Source organism: Adiantum capillus-veneris, chromosome 17 (assembly GCF_014529385.1).
Source record: "Adiantum capillus-veneris isolate H3 chromosome 17, ASM1452938v2, whole genome shotgun sequence".
NCBI classification, from domain to species: Eukaryota; Viridiplantae; Streptophyta; class Polypodiopsida; order Polypodiales; family Pteridaceae; genus Adiantum; species Adiantum capillus-veneris.
In genome coordinates this window covers 2,230,110-2,253,471 of record NC_140947.1, presented here as the reverse complement: position 1 = coordinate 2,253,471, position 23,362 = coordinate 2,230,110, and the positions used below count along the sequence as shown (strand labels likewise).

Sequence of the window (23,362 nt, the reverse complement as noted above, 5' to 3'; positions counted from 1 at the left end):
GCGAACACATTTCACGGCCCAAAATAGTAGTTTCCTAAATTTTAGGAAATGATTCCGTTGGGCTCCCAATGGTCACCTGACCATCTATCGTCATTGGGACCGCATCCAAAAGTGCAATGTGGCCCAACTATCGGATACTTTCTGTTGGTAGTCCCACCTTGACTTTATGCCTTTATTGAGTTTACTTCCTAATATCCACCAACTTGCTAAGTGCGACGGGGGGACCTACATGATCTTGCTCTGAGCCTAGACATCCTCTTACTATACGAATTCCAGTGCCTACCACTACCCATCTGCAGGTGAAACTACTGTTCACATTGGCCATACAATGTCCGACCGTTTCTTACTTCAAAAAGAGGGTCTCAAAAATAAAACAAAACCCATTGGAAAGAAACCAACAACTAAAGTTAGCAGTTGCCACGTCCTCGTGACATAGTTAACAGCCGCCACGTCCTCGTGACAGATTATGACCAGAAAAAAAGGTCACAGCACAAGAGGATAGAGCAAAGAACAAGAAACAAGGTCGTCAAGACTTCTGTGACACCATAGACAATAGCTCAGTGTGAAAAACCCCAAGGAGTAAAACACTACACTCCCTCTGAAATGGACACAATTAATATCCAGACTCCTTGGTCTCTTCTTTGAGTATATACGGCAGATTGGTAGATGTACTATTTGATGTATCACCAACAGGCTTAGCCAACCCACCTGCCTGCATGGCTACGTGGGATTATCTCATGCCTTCCTAGCAGAGTTGCGGACTCCACATTTGGGAGACCCATGTTGCTTGGAGGGTGATGTACTTTGTGGATGGTTGCATATGCGGGTATCAAAGTTAGCACTCGGGCTACAAGAGCTGGTCATTGTATACCGCAGGAATCTCTCAAGCTTTGCTTAAGGAGTTGTCCATGCAGCACACATTGTTAAGATCCTGTTTGCCTCTGGCTGACCAGAATGAAGCTTTGTTATGGATTTATTACAAAGGGAGCCGTATCGATGCTTTCGTATCTACTGAGATCCCATTGCCTTTTTGAGGGGGATGATGTGGTTTCAACCTTCATGTGGGCATCATCCTGATATTCACAAGGTACATTGATGATTAACTATGGTCCTACCCATTGCACAAACATAGACACAGCAGCCCGTGGATTTGATATTCTCTAGTGTAGCCAATATTACAGCCCTGTACATTTGGGAGGCCCATTGTTTACAGGTTTTTGAGTTCAAAGCCTTCCTCCCCGACAGAACATGAACTGATTCACTCTCTTTGCAGTACGTATGATACACCAACACAATGATTAAACCGCAGAGCAGTTTCAGTTTCCTAAATTCCCTAGTCTGGAGTGGCACTATTGCCACCTGATTGGTTCATAGCTCACTTCTCACATCAACTGCCTTGCCAGTAACTGTTTTCTTTACTTTGTACAGTCCCCTACAGACGCGACTGATTTTGTGTCCTGTAAAACCATCTTATATCCTTTGATACATGCATCTCTCATCCCCGCCCAGGGCCATGCTCCCTCCACAAAATAAGGACACATGATCACTTGGCAGAGGAGGTCTGACCAACTAGTCATAGCGGAAGAGAGGTTGGTGAAATGTTTTCATGGCGTTCAGAGGACCACATGTCAAAACGCAGTGTGGTCTAAAACACAGGTCCTCTCAGGGTATTTGACCCTCTATAACACAAATGGAACAGGGATTTAAAAAGATGGCCCTTCCACAACAAAGATTACACGCTTACTTATCATAGCAGACCCTTTGACTGATTAGATTTTTGAGCCTAGTACTTTGAATTTCAGTATTCTAGAGGACTCATTGTGTAACCCTCTCATTTTCAGTCAAAAACTGGGACTTGAAATGACAATTTGTAGCCCAAGTGCCCCTTAAAATAATAAAAGCACATGTTCTAGCAAAATGAACGATAGTTTACTTGTGTATCTAAATTAAAATGTAAAAATGTTTGTATGATTCTCGATCCCTACCATTTGATTGTGTTGTCACTACTTGCAATGGCCAGTACATTTCCACTTTCATCAAATGCACACTTATTTGCTGCACTAGGGCCAGTATCAATTGTGGAAAATTCCGATATTTTGCGAATGTCCCATAACTTGACAATGCCAGCTGCATCTACTGAAGCTACTAAAGAACCCTGAAGAACATTACAACATGAAAAACTCTAACACTCTCTCTCTCTCTCTCTCTCTCTCTCTCTCTCTCTCTCTCTCTCTCTCTCTCTCTCTCTCTCTCTCTCTCTCTCTCTCTCTCTCTCTAGATCAGGATTATTCTAGTATGACATGGCTCAGAGGATCAGGACTATTCTAGCATGACATGGTTCAGAGGATCAGGACTATTCTAGCATGACATGGCTCAGAGGATCAGGACTATTCTAGCACGACATGGTAGGTGCCGACTACGACTATTTACAGAGGCGGACATTGACGATGCTTCATAGAAATATACAAGACTTTCTCGGACAATGCCCAATGCCGGGCATCCTCGGGTATTGATGATGATGCTGATGAGGATGATGATGATTTTAGTTTTTCACTTTAATTCATTTTTATTTTGTACTCGCTCTCTCGCTCTCTCTCTCTCTCTCTCTCTCTCTCAATAATCGCATTGGCGGGCTCCCAAGCGACTGGAAAGGGGAAGGGGACCTCAAGTTTCACAAGTCCCTGGCCCGCATTCAAACAACACTCCCCATGGTACAATGGGATCCAGCAACAATTACCTCTCTTACGCACAAGCATCGCACCGACCATGCAATCCTCACTTTCAAGACCAAGGCGAACCGAATCAAACTCCTTGAGCAATCAAGGCTTCTCAAGGACACTAAAATGTGGTTTACAGAAGACCTTACGTCCGCCCAACTCAAACAGAAGAAAGCAGAACTACGAAAGATACAAGAAGCGCGCAAAGCAAGGAAATGGGCAGTCTATCGAGGAGGAAAAGCTATTATCCAGGAGTTTCGAACTCCCAAAACTGCTCCCTCCTCAGCTCCTCTTTCATAGTTTTTGTTCATCTTAGCTCCCCCTTTCTTTTTACCCCTCATTGGACCCTCGGTCCTTAGCTGAGATGTATCTCACAATCCCTCCACTTGGAAAGACCTTTTGTAATGTCTTGTTTTCGGTCCATGGCTGATAACTCTCTCTCTCTCTCTCTCTCTCTCTCTCTCTCTCTCTCTCTCTCTCTCTCTCTCTCAGAGCAAGAGTACCGAACTACCACCGCGCTGGCCTCCCTTAGGAGCGAGAGCCGCACTGTGGGGAGGCGTTAGGCCCAGCTGCACCCGAATCTTGGCGAGCATAGAACAGTGCCACCTTCTCGAGCTCTCACTTCCTTCCCTCTTCAATCGACGCTGTGAAACAGAAGCATCAGTGTTCACAGAAAACTTCAACAATCTCCCGCACTCTCGAGCTCACAGTCAATCGCTGCCTCAAACACAAAGCCTTTGTTTACTCAGTCGACAAAGATACCTTTCGTCAGAGGAGACAAAAGGTGATTCACACAGTCGCTCGTAAGTCTACTGTAGTAGGCTACAGTGTCACTTTCACAGGACATACAGTTAGTACAGGTGGTCTGGTCTGGTTCACACTGAACGGACTCTCTGAGCTGGGCAATGACACGTGGGAGGGATACGGATGGTGGTCTAGTGGATATCGTGGCCAGCTGAGCACCACCACTCAGTTTGGAGATAGACTTAGATGGCTGACATTTATGAGCCGTTGGTGGCTCTTTATGGTGGGACATATGAGTAGTAGCTGTTGGGTCATCATTATCATCTTCTTCATATATGGTCCAGCGTCGTCGTCTAGAGTAGCAAGTCTATACACAGCACGTCTGCACCATCCCTGCACATCTAAGCCTCGACACCCCATTGTACCCGTGAGTTCTGGGCTGGAGCTGAGTGTGTTGCCACGCCAGAGTCTGCATCGGTTCTTTGAGATAGTGGAGTCCATATGTTCTGGTCGGCTGTTGTGTCTCTGTGTTGATTAGTTGTTATCTATTGTTTCCTGTGTTTTCATTCTGTTTTGAGTGAGATGTCACGCACATTGCATTGAGGAGCACCCCCTGTAGAGAGCACGACACACTATCCGCGCTACAGGTGCTCTCATTTTTGGCACGCCCGGTGGGACTTGAATTGATGTCTCAGTCTCTGTTGAGTTACAAATCGAGGAGCTAGCTGGGTTTACCTAGCCTTGCCTACTTCACCTTGCACAGTGCAGCCTGTTGGTCTGTCCAGTTTCACCCTAGACAGCTTAGTCTAGCTGACCTAGTCTCTCGCCCTACAGGTCTGGTCCTCTCTCGCCTTGGTCCAACCAGCTCTCGTCATGCTCTAGTCCTTCCTTGTCCCTGGTCCAGCCAGGTGGTCTAGTCACTCACCCTGGTCTAGTAGAGTCTAGACATGTGTTCACCAGTTAAAAGTCTTCTTGCTCAAAGCTTGGTTGGGTTTGTGGATACTGCATGACACATACAAGGCGGTCATTTGAGCATCACAACGCACTACTGAGTCCTTGATACTTAGTAGAAGTCCACCAACCTCATCACCCGTACCTCCACAAATGGCATCATCCATTCCTCCATCCGGTTCTACATCTTCCTCGGGAAGTTTTCACATCAGGTGCACCCGTTCGCTATGGCTGACAACAACATAGATGTGTTCAAGATGTTTGTTGTCGAGGATAGATTGGATGGGGACAGTAACCCTATGTGGGATTACATGGTGCAACATGTGTCAAAGGACGTCTAGAATATTGTGCACGGCATTGATGTACGTCCTGGTTTTGAAGCTGTAGGCGATGTTGAGGATGTTGCAGGTTTTGGTGGCAGGGTTGTTGCTGCCGGAGTTGTTTTGCCTACGGTTGAACAAGCTTGTTGGTATGTTAGAGATGCATAGGCTCATGCATTGATTGCATTATCCGTGAAGCGTACTATTAATCCTCACATTTGGTCAGCTACATTTGCAAAACACGCTTGGGATATTTTGGTTGGTCTTTATGCAAGTTGCAATGAGGCTAAAATTGCATTGATGCGTAAAGAGTGGGTTACCTTCCCCAGTAAAGCTCTCTCCCATTTTCTTACAACAAGCTATTGAGCAACACGCTCCTGAGCAAGAGGTCATGGAGGCGTTGACCAGTGTTTTGGCCAAGGTAAACATCAAGTTTCCTACTTTCAAGGGAATCTCCTCAGAAGATGCAGACAACCATGCAAGGAGGTTTGTATCTCTCTATAGAGGTCGTGGTCTTAATAGAGAAGATGCTTATTTGGTACTCTTTCCATCTACCTTGGATGGCTTAGCAGACAAGTGATAGTCAGTTTGCAGAGAACCACTTTGCAACGTGGGCCACTTTACGACAACAGTTTTGTGCAGCATTCAGGCAAGGTGACTTCCAACAAAAGGTTTTGGGTGAGTTGGCCAACATGGTGCTCCAGCCAGGGGAGACTTTTGCAGAACTCATGACTAAAACCAAGTCTCTAGATGCGAAGCTTCCTGAGCAACCAGGGGAATTTATGGTTAAGAAGTGGGTGGAGAAGGCTCTTCCCAAAACTTCCCAGCAAAAACTTCGAGAGAGTCTCCGACCTGACACCACTCTGGAGGAGTTTGTTGCGGCTGCTACTAGGATAGAGGGAGCTAGGAAGCTATTCACCAACTCCCCTCAAATAGAGACCCCCACAGTGTTTTCGGCAAATCCTTCTGATCCGTTAACTTCTTTACGCAGGGAACTGGAAGCCCTAAAGTTACAGCGAGCTCTTCAAGAGGAGAGGTCCTTCTCTCTTAGACAAGAGAAGCCTCCACATCATGAGGCATTGGAACAAATCAAGCACGAGCTAGAAGAGCTCTAGTCTCAGCAGGAGACTAAGGCTATGGTTTGGTGTAGCTCATGCCGCTCTCCAGGGCACCCTCCACAGGAATGCCCCCTTAGGGTTTACTGCCACTTCTGTAAAAAGTCTGGACATGAGGACAAGGACTGCTACTACCTCAAGGAATTGCGACAAATACAGCAACGTCTTGGTCTTACTCTTCAACAAGGGCCAGTACCTGCATCCAACATGGTTTCTCCCTATGGCCATCCACACCACATGCCACCTTTAGTGACAGCCCCTCCTATGCAAGGTATGCAAAGTACTTTTCCGTCTCAGAGATTTTATCATACCCATGCTCCCTCATCACCTCAAAGCTTCTATGCCTCCACCTCCAACTCCATGCACCAAGAGCAAGGACCACCTCACCCATTGAATAGGCCCATTTTGTGCTACAGATGCGGGGAATATGGTCATTACCAAAGCAAATGCTCTCTGCCCGAAGGATCCCCTTCATGCCGTCATTGCCTTGAAATGAAGGATCACTACAGTAAGGATTGCCCTAAAATTCGTGCATCCACGGCTTCGAAACCAAGTCAAAGCCAAAATGAGTTTACTTTTCCCAAGCTCAATCTGATAGCAATCAGCACCGTTCCTCAGCCGCCCCCTTCTACCCGTGTGGTTTACCCCTCAAAATAAGCTGCAGTTGGGGAGGAGCCATCGGGTGTCCTCATTCGAGCCCAGAGAGCCGTTCTTGGTCTTAGCATTCCAGCAAGTTTAACTCCCCCACACATTCTCACAACAGTGGATACCCTACTTCAGCTGTTGACAAGCCATCCTCCAGTGCCAAGAAAGAATCCAAATCTTTGCTCTCCAATATTGATGAAGCTTTCTTGGAAGCAGTTTCAGATATACAGAAGATCAAGGTACCAGAGAAACCACTGGTAGAGCAAGAAAAGCTTACAGTAGAGATAGCCTTGAAGAACACTTTCCAACAAGTGTCCCTCTATGACATGTTGCGACTAGATGCGAGTTTCACAAGTGACACCCTTGCAGTTATTCAATCCCTTTACCCCGGAGCGGGTCCTAGTGGCGGGCACCTCCCAATGCGACCATCAGAGTCCTATATGCTATCCAATCCCGCTGCTCCCCTCACTGATTATAGAAGCCCTCGCCTGACAGTGTCCGTCTAGGGTCGGCAATTCTCAGGAGTGATAGTGGATGGTGGATCTGGCATCAACCTGATGCCCGAGTTCACTATGTTAGCTCTAGGTCTACAGCCTACTCGCCTTGCTCCCTTCACAGTTACATTGGCCGACCAGCGGACAGTCTACCCAGTGGGCATAGAGAACAATGTGCCTCTGCAGGTACGAGACTTTACTTTTAACTTGGATTTTGTTGTGGTTCGTCTTCCCCAGGTTGAGGGCAGATTTCCCTTGCTCATCGGTAGACCATGGCTGTGACACACTAAAGCACTTCATGATTGGGGAAATGATGTCATGTGGATACATACTCTTCGCTCCACGATGCAACCCATTCGCCTAGGAGGCATGGATCCCGTCGTATAACATAGTTCTTTGTCCCTAGCAACCAGCCTTGAATTGGAACAGCCTACTCCATCTGATGGGTCAGACGAGGATATGTTGGAGTGGTTGGATGCTACCAAATCTATGCCCTGTTATGGAGTCTTTATTCACTCTTTTCCTGAAGGTACACCCTCTTCCAACGTTTCCACAGTAACTAAACCTAATGAGCCACCAGAGCCAGCTCAAAGGTTGAAGGTCACAGAAGCTACTCCTGATGCGCCCTTGGTGGAAGCCTTTGAATTTAGTGAGCCTATGAAGAAGCATAGAAGCGGGAAGAAATCTCCTCTATAGGAGTTCACCCCCCCTCAAACATCAGCCCCATTAGTGTCTGCAGAACAAAGCTCTCCTCTGTGTCTAGCAAACTCCCTTCACAGAGCCCGTCCTGCTTGATGAATTTCAAGCTCATGATAGCTGTCTTGCTCATGATAGTTGTCAGCTCCCTCCTCACCCCTACCTACCCCTATCCCCTCGCCCCTACACACAATAAGAATGCGCACATCCTTAGGTTTCACACCAATTTGGCCAAAGAGATCATCCACAGCGTCGAACATCACACGCTCTGCTTCAAGACGTGCCTCTGCCATACATGGAGTAGGCAGCTCACTAATTACAGCAGGCGGCAAGTATGTCTATTCACCAAGCCCGGATCGCTCACAAATCCTACGCTGAAATTCCAAGCTCTTATCATTGAAGGCACCAATGGCAGCAGAGTATCTCATGAAATCCTCATGACTGCACATGTCCGTTTTGGACACCTTATAGCAGGAGAAGTCCACCATATACACAGGGTATGGCATTGCCATGAAGTAGATAGTAATGCCAAAGACAAGTGTGGTGGAGAAGAGCATGACATTGACCAGATTGTATTGAAGCATATCCCAAATGGCTCTCATACCGACATGCCGAAGGCGACCCATCTCTGCACCCACGGCCGTACACAAGGGAAGCAGAAACAAGTACATGGCATGCTGGATCAAGTAGTGATAGCCAAGCTTCACATACTTGAGGTTTATTGTCTTAAGCAAATCCGGCATGACAAAATTCTGCTTCAAGGACATGGCACGCTTATCGGGCTTTGTCATTTGAGGAGGGGAATGGCGCAAGGATGAGAACCCTGCGTGCAAACGGGGAGCTAGGAAGAGAGGGTCTGGCTATGGTGATCAAGAATGAAAGTGGGTGTGGCAATGTGTGTATGTGTCACGGAAGGCGACATCTACTACATTAGATTCCCTCCTACCCCTCGCCCCCTACCCACCCACCTCTCGTCCCCCATCCAGGTCTCGCCCCCCCCCTACCTACCCCTCGCCCCTCCCCCTCCACTGCTCTCGCCCCCTTGTCCCCCCCCCCCCCCCCCCCCCCCCCCCCCCCCCCCCCCCCCCCCACTAGCCCTCGCCCCCTGCCCACTCCCCCCCCCCCCACCAGCCCTTGCCCCTGCCCCCTCACCCTCGCCCACCCCGCTCCCCCTCGTGCCCCTACCCTCCCCTTCACACCCCCTCACCAGCCCTCGCCCCTACTCACCCACCCCCTCTCTCTCCCTCGTCCCCCTACCCTCCCCTTCACACCCCCTCGCACCCCCCTCACCAGCCCTCGCCCCCCCTACCCACACCCCTTTGTCTTGTAGAGCAACCTCTTGTGCACGCCCTCTTGTGCAGCAGCGGGGGTTTGTGCTTATTGAAAGCGTTGGCAACACCAACCACCCTCCATTAACAGAATCAGCGTTCCGCAAGCTCCCTTCTGCCGCCTCGCCAGTTAGAGCATCTGTTGTTTCTATTTCTCCTCTTCAACGTCTTTCTAGGAGCCTTGCAAGAATGGCTTCAGAAAATCCATTCAAGTATACTTTGACGGACTTGCCAAAGCAGGAGGGTGGGAGCTTTGCAAAATATTACAGTCTTCCTACATTGAAGGATCCTCGTACCCCTACCACCCCTCGCCCCCTATCCACAAGAGGAACATTTCGTCATTTTTTAGAATAGCTCTTCCAAGATTACAAGCAAGAGCTAGTCTTATCTTAGCTACGGATTGCGACGTTATCTCTGTAGAGTTGATGTTATTATGCTTGTTAGTAAGGAAAAAGTTATGCAGCTTTAGCAGTAGAGCATTTGTCTCAGAGGCAGTCACTAGCACTTCCCCGCTATACTCCAGCAACTCCACAAAGTCTTGCAATAGAGGAAGAAGAAACCGTTGGGGAGTGATGCCCTCCTTCATCAACTGTATGAGATGCTTTGTTGCAGCTTTGCCAGCTACAACTTGTTAATCAATACCCGCAAGGTTCGTCTGAGCTTCTTGAAAACTATATAAAGAAACTTTGAAATCTCTACACCTGTGCAAGAACGCTAACCCTCCAAACCCTTCAAATTGTGGCCCCGGAAGATCAATTAGACCATCAAGTTCCTGAAGCCTTTTGGAGCTCACCATTGTACAGATGCAGTACCTAGTAGTTTTCTTTCACAGTTTTTCAGTATTCCTCTCACCAAGACGGTGAGCGGTCTTGTGGCGGGCATTCTGTAGCAGGCTACAGTGTCACTTTCACAGTGTCATTTTGGCATGGCTTGTTTTTCTGGACAGCAGCCAGATATCGCACCTCTGACGGAAAATGTGAATGGCCAAGATGTGCCGATCATGCCTACTACAGTGCCCCATGTTGCAGACCATTCCGTATGACAACCTTGGGGCACTAGAGAAGCCGAAGGCTTACAAAGAAGGTGGTGCAGCGGTAAAGTTCAATACCTTCAGTGGTTTCGAGGATAAGACAAAGGATCTAACCTTCCTCCAGCAGTTTGATACAGCTTATGCGGGAGGGAATTTTACAGAGGCCTCGAAAGTCAGGAAAGCTATCACTTTCTTAAAGGACAATGCGCTTACATGGTGGACGACATTGTTAATGCAAGGACAGGCACCCGCCACTTGGGTTTACTTCAAGCAAATGTTTGCATCTGCTTGGCTGTCAAATGAATTTGAAGCCGACGTCATGACAGATTGGCACCAGCTTACTTCAGCTTCGTGCAAGAGCTTGCAGGAGTACAATAGGACCTCCTACAGATTTGTGCCATTGACAGAGCAGATAGAGAAGAACTGTTGTGGGCTGCCTAAAGGGCTTCGCGATTACTGTACAAAGAACAGAGTGGCTACCCTTACTCAGCTTATGGAAGTTGCGAACACTGGTCTTGCCTTGTTGAAAGGAGAGGACAGTGGATTCCCGAGCAGTGACAAAGGAGAGCAGCAAAAGAAAAATTCAGCGAAGAAGCCCTTTGTGAAAACGGCTCCTGATGCGTCACAGGGGTCACAAAAGGCCACCAAAGACAAGGATTCAGCCGGGACTTCTGGAACACAGGCAAGAAACAAAAAAGGAAGCCTTTTGTGCGCAAGTCGCTCGAGGAAAAGAAGGTCCTAATGGCTGAGAACAAATGCTTTATATGCGAGCAGCCTGGTCACTTTTCTATCAATTGTCCACAAAGGAAAAGACCAGCTGACTCAGAGGATAAAGAAGACCAGAAAGGCAAGAAGCCTAAACCCACGGCAGCTTTAGTGCCACACATGGTGGTTGACAGGCCTAGCACAGATGCCAGTGAGTTATGCAGGACATGGGGTAAAGTTAGGAATCAGACGGCACTCATCTTCTTTGATCCAGGTGCCAAAGCCAACTTTATCTCACCAGAGTTAGCTATGAAGTTGGGCATCAAAGCTGAAGAGATAGGGTACACAGCAGAGGCAGGGTTGGCATGTCCTGGCCACTCAGAGTGCGTTACTCCCATCATAGTGTGTTACTGTCACCAGGAGGTGTATTTTTCCTGTTGCCTTCCGTAAATAAGTACTAGGTATTTTTATTTATTTTTATTTTTACTTGTTTTCCTCGGAACCCTTGAAAAGGTGCAAGTGGACATTGCATGGCCAGTGTGAAACGGCTGCGGCCGAATAGGTTTCTCACAGCGGAAGTCTGGGTCGGTCAGTCTGGGACTGGTCGGGCCAGTTAGCACTGAATTCTGATGAGTATGGAAGCCTGTGCGCGCCAAATGAAGTCTGGGCCACTCGGAAAGTCACTTATAACTTTATAAGTCAGTGGGAACTAGAGAATTAACTCAAAAGGAGCAAACTGGACACATGGCGGCTCCTGGTAAAGTTTTCTACTTCCATCAGCAAGAGGGGGCGCCCAATTTGAGAGAGGAGGCTGATTTGACTCATAAGTAACCTACAGTGTGTGTGTGAGTAGTGGGTGCAGGTCTACAGCTTTAATGGAAAGCTTGCCTTCTCCTTTGTCTCATGTAGCGCGATGATTTGCTCTCGTGCATCTCTCTCTCCCCTTTGGCACATATGGTAATGCCCCACTAGACGGGCTACTCATATGAACATGTACAGTTATGGGGGTTTATGCGTGTTTGCCAAGGCAAGAGCCTCCTGAATAGGAACCGGATTAGCTAATTGCTAATCCCGCACAGGTACGCACAGTTCCATCGCGAAAGATTGCGAGTTCGGAGAGTTTTCTCACGTGAAAACTCGTCCAATTCACAGGGGAACTGTCCCATTGCGTGCGGGAGCCCTTGGGACACGCGTAGGCGTGTTCGCTCCGCTAAAAACGATCCGAAACAGAGAATTACAGCGTGCTGTGTTTTTCTGCAGGTTTAGGGTTTCGCACCTAAACTGCAAGGGAACACCGGGGGAGCCTCGTGAGAGCCTTGGGATGCGTGTACAGGCTTTTGGGCACCCGACAGTGAAAAACAGGGAAATACAGCCCGCTGAAATTTTGTGACAGCTCACCAGAAAGCTTCCAGATAGCGAGGGAGTCCGTCCTAGACAGGTGCTTTTGACCTACAGGGGTTTTTGCGCCGTTATGCTGCCAAAATCAGGTCGAAAACCTGCGTGTTCAGCCCTCGCCAGGTTTGGACAGCTTTCTGAAAGCTTGTGCGAAGTGGTCGTATCATCTACCTTAATTTGAATAAAGAAATACCGAAAGGGGCGCCAGTCTTTGGGGCCTACAGGGTGTCGGTCTCGTGTGCGCAGTGACATTCTAGTCGCTGGACGCAACTGTGTTCTCTTCCCTTCTCAATGCTCTGTGTAAAGTTAACAGGTAATTGAAATAGTACCGCCCTCTACGTTGTACAGGCCGGTTATATGGTTCCATCAACGGGATAGTCACTTTTTCTTCAAAAAGTGCAGCGTGGATTGTTGTGGGTGAAAGCAACACAGAGCTTGTCGATATGGCAGAGAAGAGAGACCAAGTACCTGAAGAGGGATCTTCCTCACATGGCACGGAGAAAGTTCCTTCAACTCTTCAAGAAGAGGATAGGTTGTTAAGAACTCAACTGCGTTGCTGCATGGACATGTTTCAGCAGTTGGCTAACAACCCAAGGATGCAGGAGTTCTTACAGGCTCCGACACAGGGTTTTCAGCCTCCTACACAGGGCACGACTGAGCCGTTGCAGGAAAAGGAGATTTCCAATGCGCAGAGGACTCATGATGCTCGAGGGAAAGCCCATGTGGTTGAGCAACTAGCGGTGTCCAATGATCCAAAGCAACTTGCTTTAGCTAGACAGGAACCGTTTGTAAATGGTCAAGGGAGTAATGAACACGCTATGCGTCAGACCCTTCCATTACCTAATACTTATCCTGGTTATTTTGGAGGTGGTTCAGTGTTTCAAGCTATGGCTGGACCTTCCACAGGTTATTGTTCGGGACAATGCAAACGGGCATGGGTAACCCTATGTACGCGAACATGGGTGTCCAACCAGGTTTTCAGGGTGCCTATGGCCAGTTTCGAGTGCCTGGAACACAATTTGGTATGGCTGGTTTTTCGCAGCCATACGTACCAAATGCAGATACCACAGGTAAAACAGTTGATGCGAGTGCTGGAATGAACAATCATGGAGCATCACTGTTACAGGCACCTGTTTATGATAATGTGGCTCCTTTGAGTCAGTTGAAGGATTACAAGGAAGGTGGGCAAGGAGTGAAGTTTGAAACTTTTAGAGGAACTGAGGATCAATTGAAGGCTTTGACCGTCATACAGCAGTTCGATGCAGCTTATGCTGGAGGAAACTTCACGAAATCTTCAAAGATACGCAAGGCTGCCACTTTCTTGAAAGGGAATGCGCTTCAATGGTGGACCGCATTGTTGAACCAGGGTCCAGCCCCAACAACGTGGGTCCAATTCAAACAGCTTTTTGCGCCTGCATGGTTGACAAACACTTTTGAAGTGGATGTGATGACAGAATGGCACGAGTTGAATGCTAAACAATGTGCGAATCTGGAAGAGTACAATAAACAGTTTTGGGCCGCACTGTTGCCAGTCACCCCTTACAGGTTTGTGCCATTGTCAGAACAGATTGAGAAGTACTGTTGCGGATTGCCCAAGAAAATCAGGGACTACTGCACAAAGACTACTGTCATGAATATGTTTCAGTTGATAGAGAATGCAAGAGTGGCCAGCAATCTATCGAAGGGAGATTCCAATGGACTTAATAGCCACAAGAAAGGGTCCCAGGGCAAACAGTTTTCAGCCAAGGGCAATGTTGCAACAAAGCCTTCTGAGCCTCCCACAAAGAAGCCCTCCACTGAAGAAGGTGATACGTCCAAGAAGCAGTCTAAGTCTTCTTCGGGCTGAGGACAAGGACACAAGAGGCATTTTTCTCGCAAAACTTTTGAAGAACCGAAAGCTCTTAGGGAGGCCAAGAAATGCTACATTTGTGAACAGGAAGAACATTTTGCAAATGAATGCCCACAGAAGAAGTCACAGGATAAGGATGACAAGTCACACCATAGAGGGAGGAAGCCAAAGCCAAGTGCAGGACTTGTTCCAGATTTGGTTGGAGACCAACCAAACACAGATGCCACGGAGCTGTGCAGAGCTTGGGGCAAAGTTAGAGACCAGACAATGCTCATTTTCTTTGATCCCGGACCCCGTGCAAATTTCATATCACCAAAATTGGCATCAAAGTTGGGCATTAGTGCAGAGGAGATGGGTATGACAGGCGAAGCAGGTTTGGCATGCCCTGGTCATTCAGAGCCTGTTACTCCCATTTTGGGAAAGCTTCGTCTGCACATTCAAAGCTATGTGGATGCGGAAGAATTTCATATTATGCCACTTCAGGGCTGTGATGTGTTACTGGGTATCCCATGGTGTTACAGGCATAGTTACATGGGACGGCGGGTCGGGGTCGGGACGGCAAAAGTCAAGAAACGGGGACGAGGGTCGGAACGGCAAAAAAAAAAAAAGAGTTTTTTTGGCATTTTTTGACCTACGCACATGCCACACACATAGAGCATCACTTTGACCATAAATTTACACTAAATAGACCAAAGAACACGAGTCATATAGGCTGAAATGTACTAATAAATTATAAAACATCGATGATCGATGGATACAAAATGAGAAGTGCATGCCACAAGGGCTCAAGAGTCAAAAAGCCTAAAGGACTTAGGACAAGCCTGAGGCCTCAAGGATAACAAAAAGTACAAAGGGCTATGTAGTAGGTAGAGTCGAAGACTCGAGAGTCGAGTGATCAATGATCATCAAACTCAAGAAGTGCTCGCCTGCTGAATCTCCACATCGTCGTCGTAGTCGAGGTCGTCAGCGACGTATGAGGGCTCGGGAGGCTCGCATTGAGGCTCGAAATCCTCCTCTAGCTCCTCCAAAAGAGTATCGGCCATAGATGGATTCTCTTGTGCCATCTCCCACTCAGTGAAAGGATCTGCCTTGTGTGTGACGCTCTTGGCAAGCATGCGCAAGTTAGCGCTCACAAACACCAAATCATTGGCCCTCTAAACCCCAAGGCGATTCCTCTTCTTAGAGGCATAGTTGCTCCAAGCAACTAGTGGTACATGCTTGGCTAAGGACACGAACAGCCAAGCGCTGCAAATGTGGGCCATCTCCTCCATAGTCCTCCCACCACAAAACCGAGCCAATCTTGTAGCGATCAAGCTGTGCATCTACACATCCATAGGAGTCCTTCTTTTGCCTTTAGTTGAGTAGCTCGTCTCTAATCTTGCGCCTAATGTCACTGCTAGGCTCAAGGCGCTCCAATGCAAGCCACCATCCTTTGCTCACCTCCTTGTCCGTCTCTTGACGCCTTCCTTGAAACTCAGGGTCAAGCACATAAGCTGCCGCATGAAGTGGAGAGTAGTATCCAATTTCACCTCGACTCACACCAGCCATGAATCTCCGCATACTGAACAGGGTCAGGCACAAGCTTCTCAAGTGCCTCTATCATCCGATCCATGGCTTCGTAGACTTTGCCAATGCATGGCTGCAAGCCATCCACCACTCGAAGTAGGTGTAGAATAGGCTTGACCATGGTGTCAAGAGTCTTCACCTCCTCCCACCAAGCGGCGTCGTCGGCCCATTCTCGGCATTTCAATCCTACTGCTGATGTAGAATCTGGCATGGCCTGGAACTCATCACTGAGAAAGAGGCCCCTTAAGGCTCCGCCACATGTAGACAAGCGGCCTAGCATAAGCCAATTAAATGCAAATCTTGTCTCTAAATATTTGAGCAAGGACAAGTGGCTCCTCTTTGAGAATTCATGGCGCACTTTTTGATGGTTGAGCACAAAGGAGCCAATTCGAGAGGCGTCACCAATGGTGGGTGAAATCCATGACAAGTTCTCTATGTCCTTGAGGAGGTTATTGAGGCAATGCGCCGTGCAAAATGTGACATGGATGTTGGGATACATGCCCTCAATGATAGCTCCGGCTGCCCTATTTGACAACTCTCCATCTGCAACCATACAAAGAACATTCTCCGGGCCGGTGATCTCTATGGTGCTTGTCCACTCCGCAGCAAGCATCTCGGCGGCCTTGCCACTATCGGATGCATCATGTGACTCCACAAAGTACCTCCCCCCTCGAGAGTAGGCCACCACCACGTGGATGGACCGCTTGCGGGTGTCGCTCCATCCATCTACAAGAAGAGAGACGCCATTGGTCTCGCACAAATCCTTTGTTGCTTGGGCCGCTTGCTCCACGGCAAGCTTCTCTTTGTCAAGGAGGGTGGTGCGAAGCCTCTCCGATAAAGGTGGCACATAAGAGGAGCCATATTCCCCTATTTTCGTAACCATGGTTCGAAAGTATGGAGACCTATCCGCACAAAATAGAGCATGTTGTGTTAGTATGGAGAGTCGTGAGTCGAGAAGTTATAACCCATTATGAATACAAAATGGAAGATTACAATGTGCATATGCCAAGGGAAACTCACCGCGAAGCATGGAAGGCAATGTGGTCGTGGAAGAAGAATCGGGCAATCGACCTATCCACCTCTTCCTTCAATTTAGGATTCCAATTTTCGTTGAGAGTGGTTTGGCGATGCGGAACGGAAGAGGACGGTGTAGATCCATGGCGCTCTTGAAGGTTCGAGAGATGTCGTCAAGGTTGGCTTCCCTTTGCTCTCGCGGTGTCGCCGTGGCGGAGGGATCAACGGCAACAAAACGGCCCCTCTTGGCCGCTTCCGCAACCTCATACACCGTGAGCTTCTCAAGAAGATCCAACCTCTTCTCGGGAGCTACATGAGGGCAAAACTTCACCTCGTGACCGGGTTTATGAAGAAGATGGGCTCGCACTTTGTTTGAACCACCCGATCTCTTGTATGGACATAGCTTGCACGTCCATGGTCTTGCACCGCCACCTTTGCCACGCGAGCTAAAGTCGACTTCATCCCACCACGACCACGTTTGCACGGCGGGCCTCCTTCGAGAAGAAGCGGCTTGAGAAGTGGAGTTGGCTTGAGATGACATGATGGTGGAGAGACTCGAGAGAGTAGAGCTTAGAAGTTAGAAGAGTTAGAGGAGAGCTTGTGTGGAGAGAGAGTAAAGGAGAGCTTCAAAGTGGGTAGAAGAGGGAGAGACTTGAGAGTGGAGACTAGAGTGTAGAGTAGTCAATGGTCATGCTTCAAGCTTGAGCAATGAGCATTGAGTAGAGAGGAAAGCATTGATGATTGAGACTTGAGTAGCTTGAGCCTTGAGCTTGAGGGAAATGGAATGAGCATTGAGACTATGAGTATTAAGAGGCCCAAGGGAGCCTTTTATAGCCTCCCAAGGGCCAAGGCTCCAAAAATAGGCCGTTGGGGCTGCACACATCCATTGTAAACGGTCAAAAACGAGCAAAAATTTGAATCTGTTTCGTCCATCCCCGGCCGACCCCATCCGACCACTGCCGGTCCGTCTGTCCCCAGTCCGTCCCCCCTGCGACCCGCCCGTTCGGCCCGATTTCTGTCCGTCCCCCGGCGTTCCCTTCCGTTCCCGGCCCGGTTACGGCCGTCCCTCGGCCCTAGGGACCGTCCCCCTCGTCCCCTGTAACTATGGTTACAGGTTGCATGCTATGGTGGATACTTACAACAAAAAGATTACCCTTGTACATAGAGGAAAGACTCATGTCCTCGATGTAAAGCTTATAGGCGAGTCTGTTCCAGTTGTTTCCGCTTCTGCTATTTCATCTGTAATAAAGAATCATCTTTCTGCGTACTTGATATTTGCAAAAGAAGTACCTCAAGTTGTATCTAATTTGGCTACCTTAGATAAAGACAGGTCAACTTTTTTGAGTGGTTTCAGTGATTGTTTTGCGGACTCTTTGCCAGGGAGTTACCTCCTGAGAGACCTGAGGATCATACTATAGATCTTGTGCCAGGTTCTAGTCCACCGAATAGACCACCATACAAGGTTAGTGCAGCCCAGCAGAAAGAGATTATGAGTCAGGTCAACAAGCTTTTAGAGAAGGGGCTGATTCAGCCCAGTTCATCCCCTTTTTGTTCGCCTGTACTCTTAGTGCAGAAGAAGGATGGTTCGTGGCACATGTGCATTGACTATCGCGCCTTGAATAAGAATACTATCAAGAATAGGTTCCCCATACCGAGGATAGATGACATTCTTGATCGGCTTGAGGGAGCGTCATTGTTTACAAGAATAGACCTAAAGAGTGGGTACCATCAGATACGCGTTAGGCCAGAAGATGTCCATAAGACTGCGCTCAGGACAACATTTGGTCTCTATGAGTTTCTTGTCATGCCATTTGGTCTCACAAATGCTCCTGCCACGTTCAATAGAATGATGGACATAATTTTTAGACCACATAGAAACTTCGTGGGTACCTTCGTTGATGACATGATTGTCTATTCGAAGTCTGAAGAGGACCATAGCGATCACTTGATTGCAATTTTCAATGAGTTACGTAAGAACAAGCTACTCATTAATGCGAAGAAGAGTGAATTCTTTTTGCAAGAAATTCACTTCCTTGGGCACATTGTTTCAAAGGATGGGGTACGCATGGATCCCGCTAAAGTGGAAGCAATTAGATCATGGCCAAACTTGAAGTCCGTACATGACATCCGAAGCTTTCTAGGCTTATGTTCCTACTACAAGAGGTTCATCCGAAATTTTGATGAGATTGCTTCTCCACTCCATGCACTACAAGGAAAAGGAGTTACTTTCAAGTGGACAGCCAAGCAAATTTTAGCGTTCAAACACTTGAAAGAGAAGCTGACTTCAGATCCGGTAATCATTTTGCCAGATCTTTCGAAACCTTTTGTGGTTCAGTGTGATGCGTGTGGCCATAGTCTTGGTGTAGTTCTAATGCAGAATGGCCGAGTAGTCGCATATGAGAGCAGAATTCTTTTGAAGACTGAAAGGAACTTGCAAGTCTATGAGAAAGAATTGCTGGCAGTAATTCATGCTCTCACTAGTTGGAAACACTATCTGCTAGGGGCTGATTTTGTTGTCCAAACAGATCATCAAACCTTGCGATATTTTCTTACACAGACGAAGTTGTCTGAGAAGCACATGCGATGGGAAAACATCTTGTCAATGTTCCATTTTCAGATTGTGCATGTGCAAGGGAAAAAGAACGTGGTGGCTGATGCGTTGTCACGAAAGCCCCAAATTTCAACAGTGTCAATTCCATACCATTGTGAACTAGACGAAATGAAGACACAATATGCTGAAGATTCAGATTTTGCAAGGATCTATGACCAGCTTGTTGATGGGCAACATCATGAGCACTATATGCTTAAGAATGACTTTCTCATGATGCATGGAAAGTTATGCGTTACTAAACAGTTACGGCCAAAGATTTTGATGGAAAGTCATGCTCCACCTTATGCTGGGCATTGTGGAATTGATGCGACAGTGAAAGGGGTTGAGGCATTCTTCTATTGGCCAGCTTTGCGTCAAGATGTTGACACATTTGTAAGATCATGCTTAGTATGCCAAAAAGTCAAATTTGACAGACAAAAGCAACCGGGATTGTTGCAGCCATTGGCGATCCCAAATAGGCCATGGGAAAGCATAGCAATGGACTTTATCTTTGATCTTCCAAGGACGCAAACAGGCAATGATGGGATTTGGACTATCATTTGTAGGTTCAGTAAGCAAGCCCATTTCATTCCTGGGAGGAAGAAGATAAAGCCAGAACACATAGTCAAGATATTCATGAGCAATATCTTTAAATACCACAGGATGCCTCAGTCAATTGTCAGTGACAGGGATCCACGTATGACGAGTCTTTTCTGGAAGGCATTGTTTGAGAACATGGGCACTACGCTAAAGTTCTCTTCTTCGTTTCATCCGCAAACTGATGGGCAGTCAGAAGAGGCAAATTCTACTGTCCTGGACCTGCTCAAATGTTATGTGTTAGAGCATAAGGCAACTTGGGAACACCACCTTCCATTGGTTGAATATGCTTACAATAACACTGTGCATACGTCAACAGGTAAGGCACCATTTGAGATAGTGGAAGGAGGAAAGAAGGTCCCGCCCATTTTGCACACTAAGGACAAGATTTTTGAGGCAGACATGTGCAAGATATGGATGAAACATACAGGAAGATAAAGATTGCTCTCAGGCTAAGCAAAAGAAAGCTGCACAGTCGTGAACTTGTATTTTCACTTGGTGATTGGGTGCTTTTGCGCTTTGAAAAGGCCAGGTTAAGGAAAAGGAAAGGCAAGGAACGCTTGTTTCCTAAGCTCAGTATGCGATATTATGGTCCTTTTCAGATTTCAGAAAAGATCAGCGATGTAGCTTACAAGTTAAAGCTACCAGAAGGCTGGAAAATACATAATGCTTTTCATGTCAGCCTTCTAAGACCCTTTGTCGGTAATGTGCCAGAGAATATGCTTGATGAGGAACAACCCGAAGTGGAAGAATTGGATGAAATCCTTGTTCCTGAACAGATATTGACACATAAAGAAAGAAAGGTTACAGGAAAGGTTGCAAGACGCTATTTGCTGAAGTTCAAGAACTATCCATCGTTGGATGCCAAATGGATGGAAGAGTCTGAATTGGTTGATTCACCTCAGCTATTGCAATTGTATCTTGAAGCCTTTCAGATGGAACCCACAGTGACTTGATGTAGCCTTTTCTGGAACAAGGCAAGAGCATGGTTCATGATGCTCAAGAGAGTAGTTAAGCAATTGTATCTACTCTTTCCATACAGAATTTAGCTCGAGAAGTTTGTGCTTGAGAGTACACTAGATGACTTCTATGCTTGATTTATGTGTCGTAGCCAGGTTGGTGGGATTGTTTAATCGTCCAATGCTACATTTCCAAAAGCATGTATATCTTGGATTCCCATCATAGAATATATGTGATATCAGGAGATACCGCATGTATTATCGGCATGCAAGCGAGGTCGCTTGCAGTATTTCAAGGGTGGGGTGTGTCACCAGGAGGTGTATTTTTCCTATTGCCTTCCGTAAATAAGTACTAGGTATTTTTATTTATTTTTATTTTTACTTGTTTTCCTCGGAACCCTTGAAAAGGTGCAAGTGGACATTGCATGGCCAGTGTGAAACGGCTGCGGCCAAATAGGTTTCTCACAGCCGGAGTCTGGGTCGGTCAGTCTGGGACTGGTCGGGCCAGTTAGCACTGAATTCTGATGGGTATGGAAGCCTGTGCGCGCCAAATGAAGTCTAGGCCACTCGGAAAGTCACTTATAACTTTATAAGTCAGTGGGAACTAGAGAATTAACTCAAAAGGGGCAAACTGGACACATGGCGGCTCCTGTGGTTTTCTACTTCCATTAGCAAGAGGGAGCGCCCAATTTGAGAGAGGAGGCTAATTTGACTCATAAGTGACCTACAGTATGTGTGTGAGTAGTGGGTGCAGGTCTACATCTTTAATGGAAAGCTTGCCTTCTCCTTTGTCTCATGTAGTGCAATGATTTGCTCTCGTGCATCTCTCTCTCCCCTTTGGCACATATGGTAATGCCCCACTAGACGGGCTACTCAGATGAACATGTACAGTTATGGGGGTTTATGCGCGTTTGCCAAGGCAAGAGCCTTCTGAACAGGAACCGGATTAGCTAATTGCTACTCCCCCACAGGTACGCACAGTTCCATCGCGAAAGATTGCGAGTTCGGAGAGTTTTCTCACGTGAAAACTCGTCCAATTCACAAGGGAACTGTCCCATTGTGTGCGGGAGCCCTTGGGACACACGTAGGCGTGTTCGCTCCACTAAAAACGATCCGAAACAGGGAATTACAGCCTGCTGTGTTTTTCGGCAGGTTTAGGGTTTCGCACCTAAATTGCAAGGGAGCACCGGGGGAGCCTCGTGAGAGCCTTGGGATGCGTGTCCATGCTTTTGGGCACCCGACAGTGAAAAACAGGGAATTACAGCCCGCTGAAATTCTGTGACAGCTCACCAGAAAGCTTCCAGATAGCGAGGGAATCCGTCCTAGACAGGTGCTTTTGACCTACACGGGTTTTTACGCCGTTATGCTGCCAAAATCAGGTCGAAAACCTGCGTTTTCAGCCCTCGCCAGGTTTGGACAGCTTTGTGAAAGCTTGTGCAAAGCCGTCGGATCGTCTACCTTAATTTGAATAAAGAAATACCGAAAGGGGCGCCAATCTCTGGGGCCTACAGGGTGTCGGTCTCGTGTGCGCAGTGACATTCTAGTCACTGGACGCAACTGTGTTCTCTTCCCTTCTCAGTGCTCTGTGTAAAGTTAACAGGTAATTGAAATAGTACCGCCCTCTACGTTGGACAGGCCGGTTATAGTTACTCCCATGATTGGAAAACTGCGTCTGCATATTCAGTCGTATGTGGACACTGAATGAGTTTTACATCATGCCGCTGGAAGGTTGTGACGCCTTGTTGGGGATCCCATGAATGTTTCGAGTGCATGGAGTCTTGGATGCCTACAACAAAAAGATCAATGTACAGCATAGGGGCAAAACTCACATCTTGAATGAAAAGCTTAAAGGAGAGTCAGTCCCTATTGTATCTGCTTCTGCTATCACTTCTGTAATAAAGAATCATCTTTCTGTATACTTGATTTTTGCACGTGATGTCTTAGATAATGATCAGTCAAATTTATCTGTGCTAGATAATGAAAGGTCAGCATTTTTGCAAAAGTTTAGTGACTGTTTTTCTGATTCATTACCGTCGCAATTGCCGCCAAAGAGACCTGAGGACCATCGGATAGATTTGGTGCCAGGGTGTAGCCCACCACATAGACCTCCCTACAGGGTTAGTGCGGCGCAACAGAAAGAGATTATGGACCAGGTTGAGGAGTTATCAGAGAAGGGGCTGATTCAGCCTAGTTCTTCACCCTTTTGCTCCCCAGTGCTCCTAGTGGAGAAGAAGGATGGCTCATGGCGCATGTGTATTGATTACCGTGCGTTGAATAAGAATACCATCAAGAATAGGTTCCCTATTCCTAGAATTGATGATATTCTCGACCGTTTAGAGGGTGCTGCAATTTTCAGTAGGGTAGACCTTAAGAGTGGGTACCATCAGATTCGTATAAGGCCAGAGGATGTGCACAAGACTGCGTTCAGAACGACATTTGGTCTTTATGAGTTTCTAGTGATACCGTTTGGGCTAACAAATGCTCCTGCCACGTTCAACAGTATGATGGACCGGATTTTCCACTCGCATCAACAGTTTATTGGAACGTTCCTCGATGACATGATAGTGTATTCGAAGAATGAAGAGGAGCATAGGCGTCACTTGACCATGGTGTTCGAAGAACTGCGCAGTCCTCACAGGTTACTTGT

General features: G+C 47.4%; 1 protein-coding gene across 5 annotated transcripts in view; it reads right to left on the bottom strand.

Moving 5' to 3' along the window:
• LOC147436718 (flagellar WD repeat-containing protein Pf20-like) overlaps nt 1-23,362 on the bottom strand; it is a 133,826-nt gene that overhangs the window by 37,754 nt on the left and 72,710 nt on the right. For all 5 annotated transcript variants that reach the window (XM_086486159.1, XM_086486160.1, XM_086486161.1 and 2 more), the window contains one exon: nt 1,986-2,155. In XM_086486159.1, the coding sequence (XP_086342285.1) occupies nt 1,986-2,155 (170 nt within the window). The remainder of the gene's footprint in view (nt 1-1,985; nt 2,156-23,362) is intronic.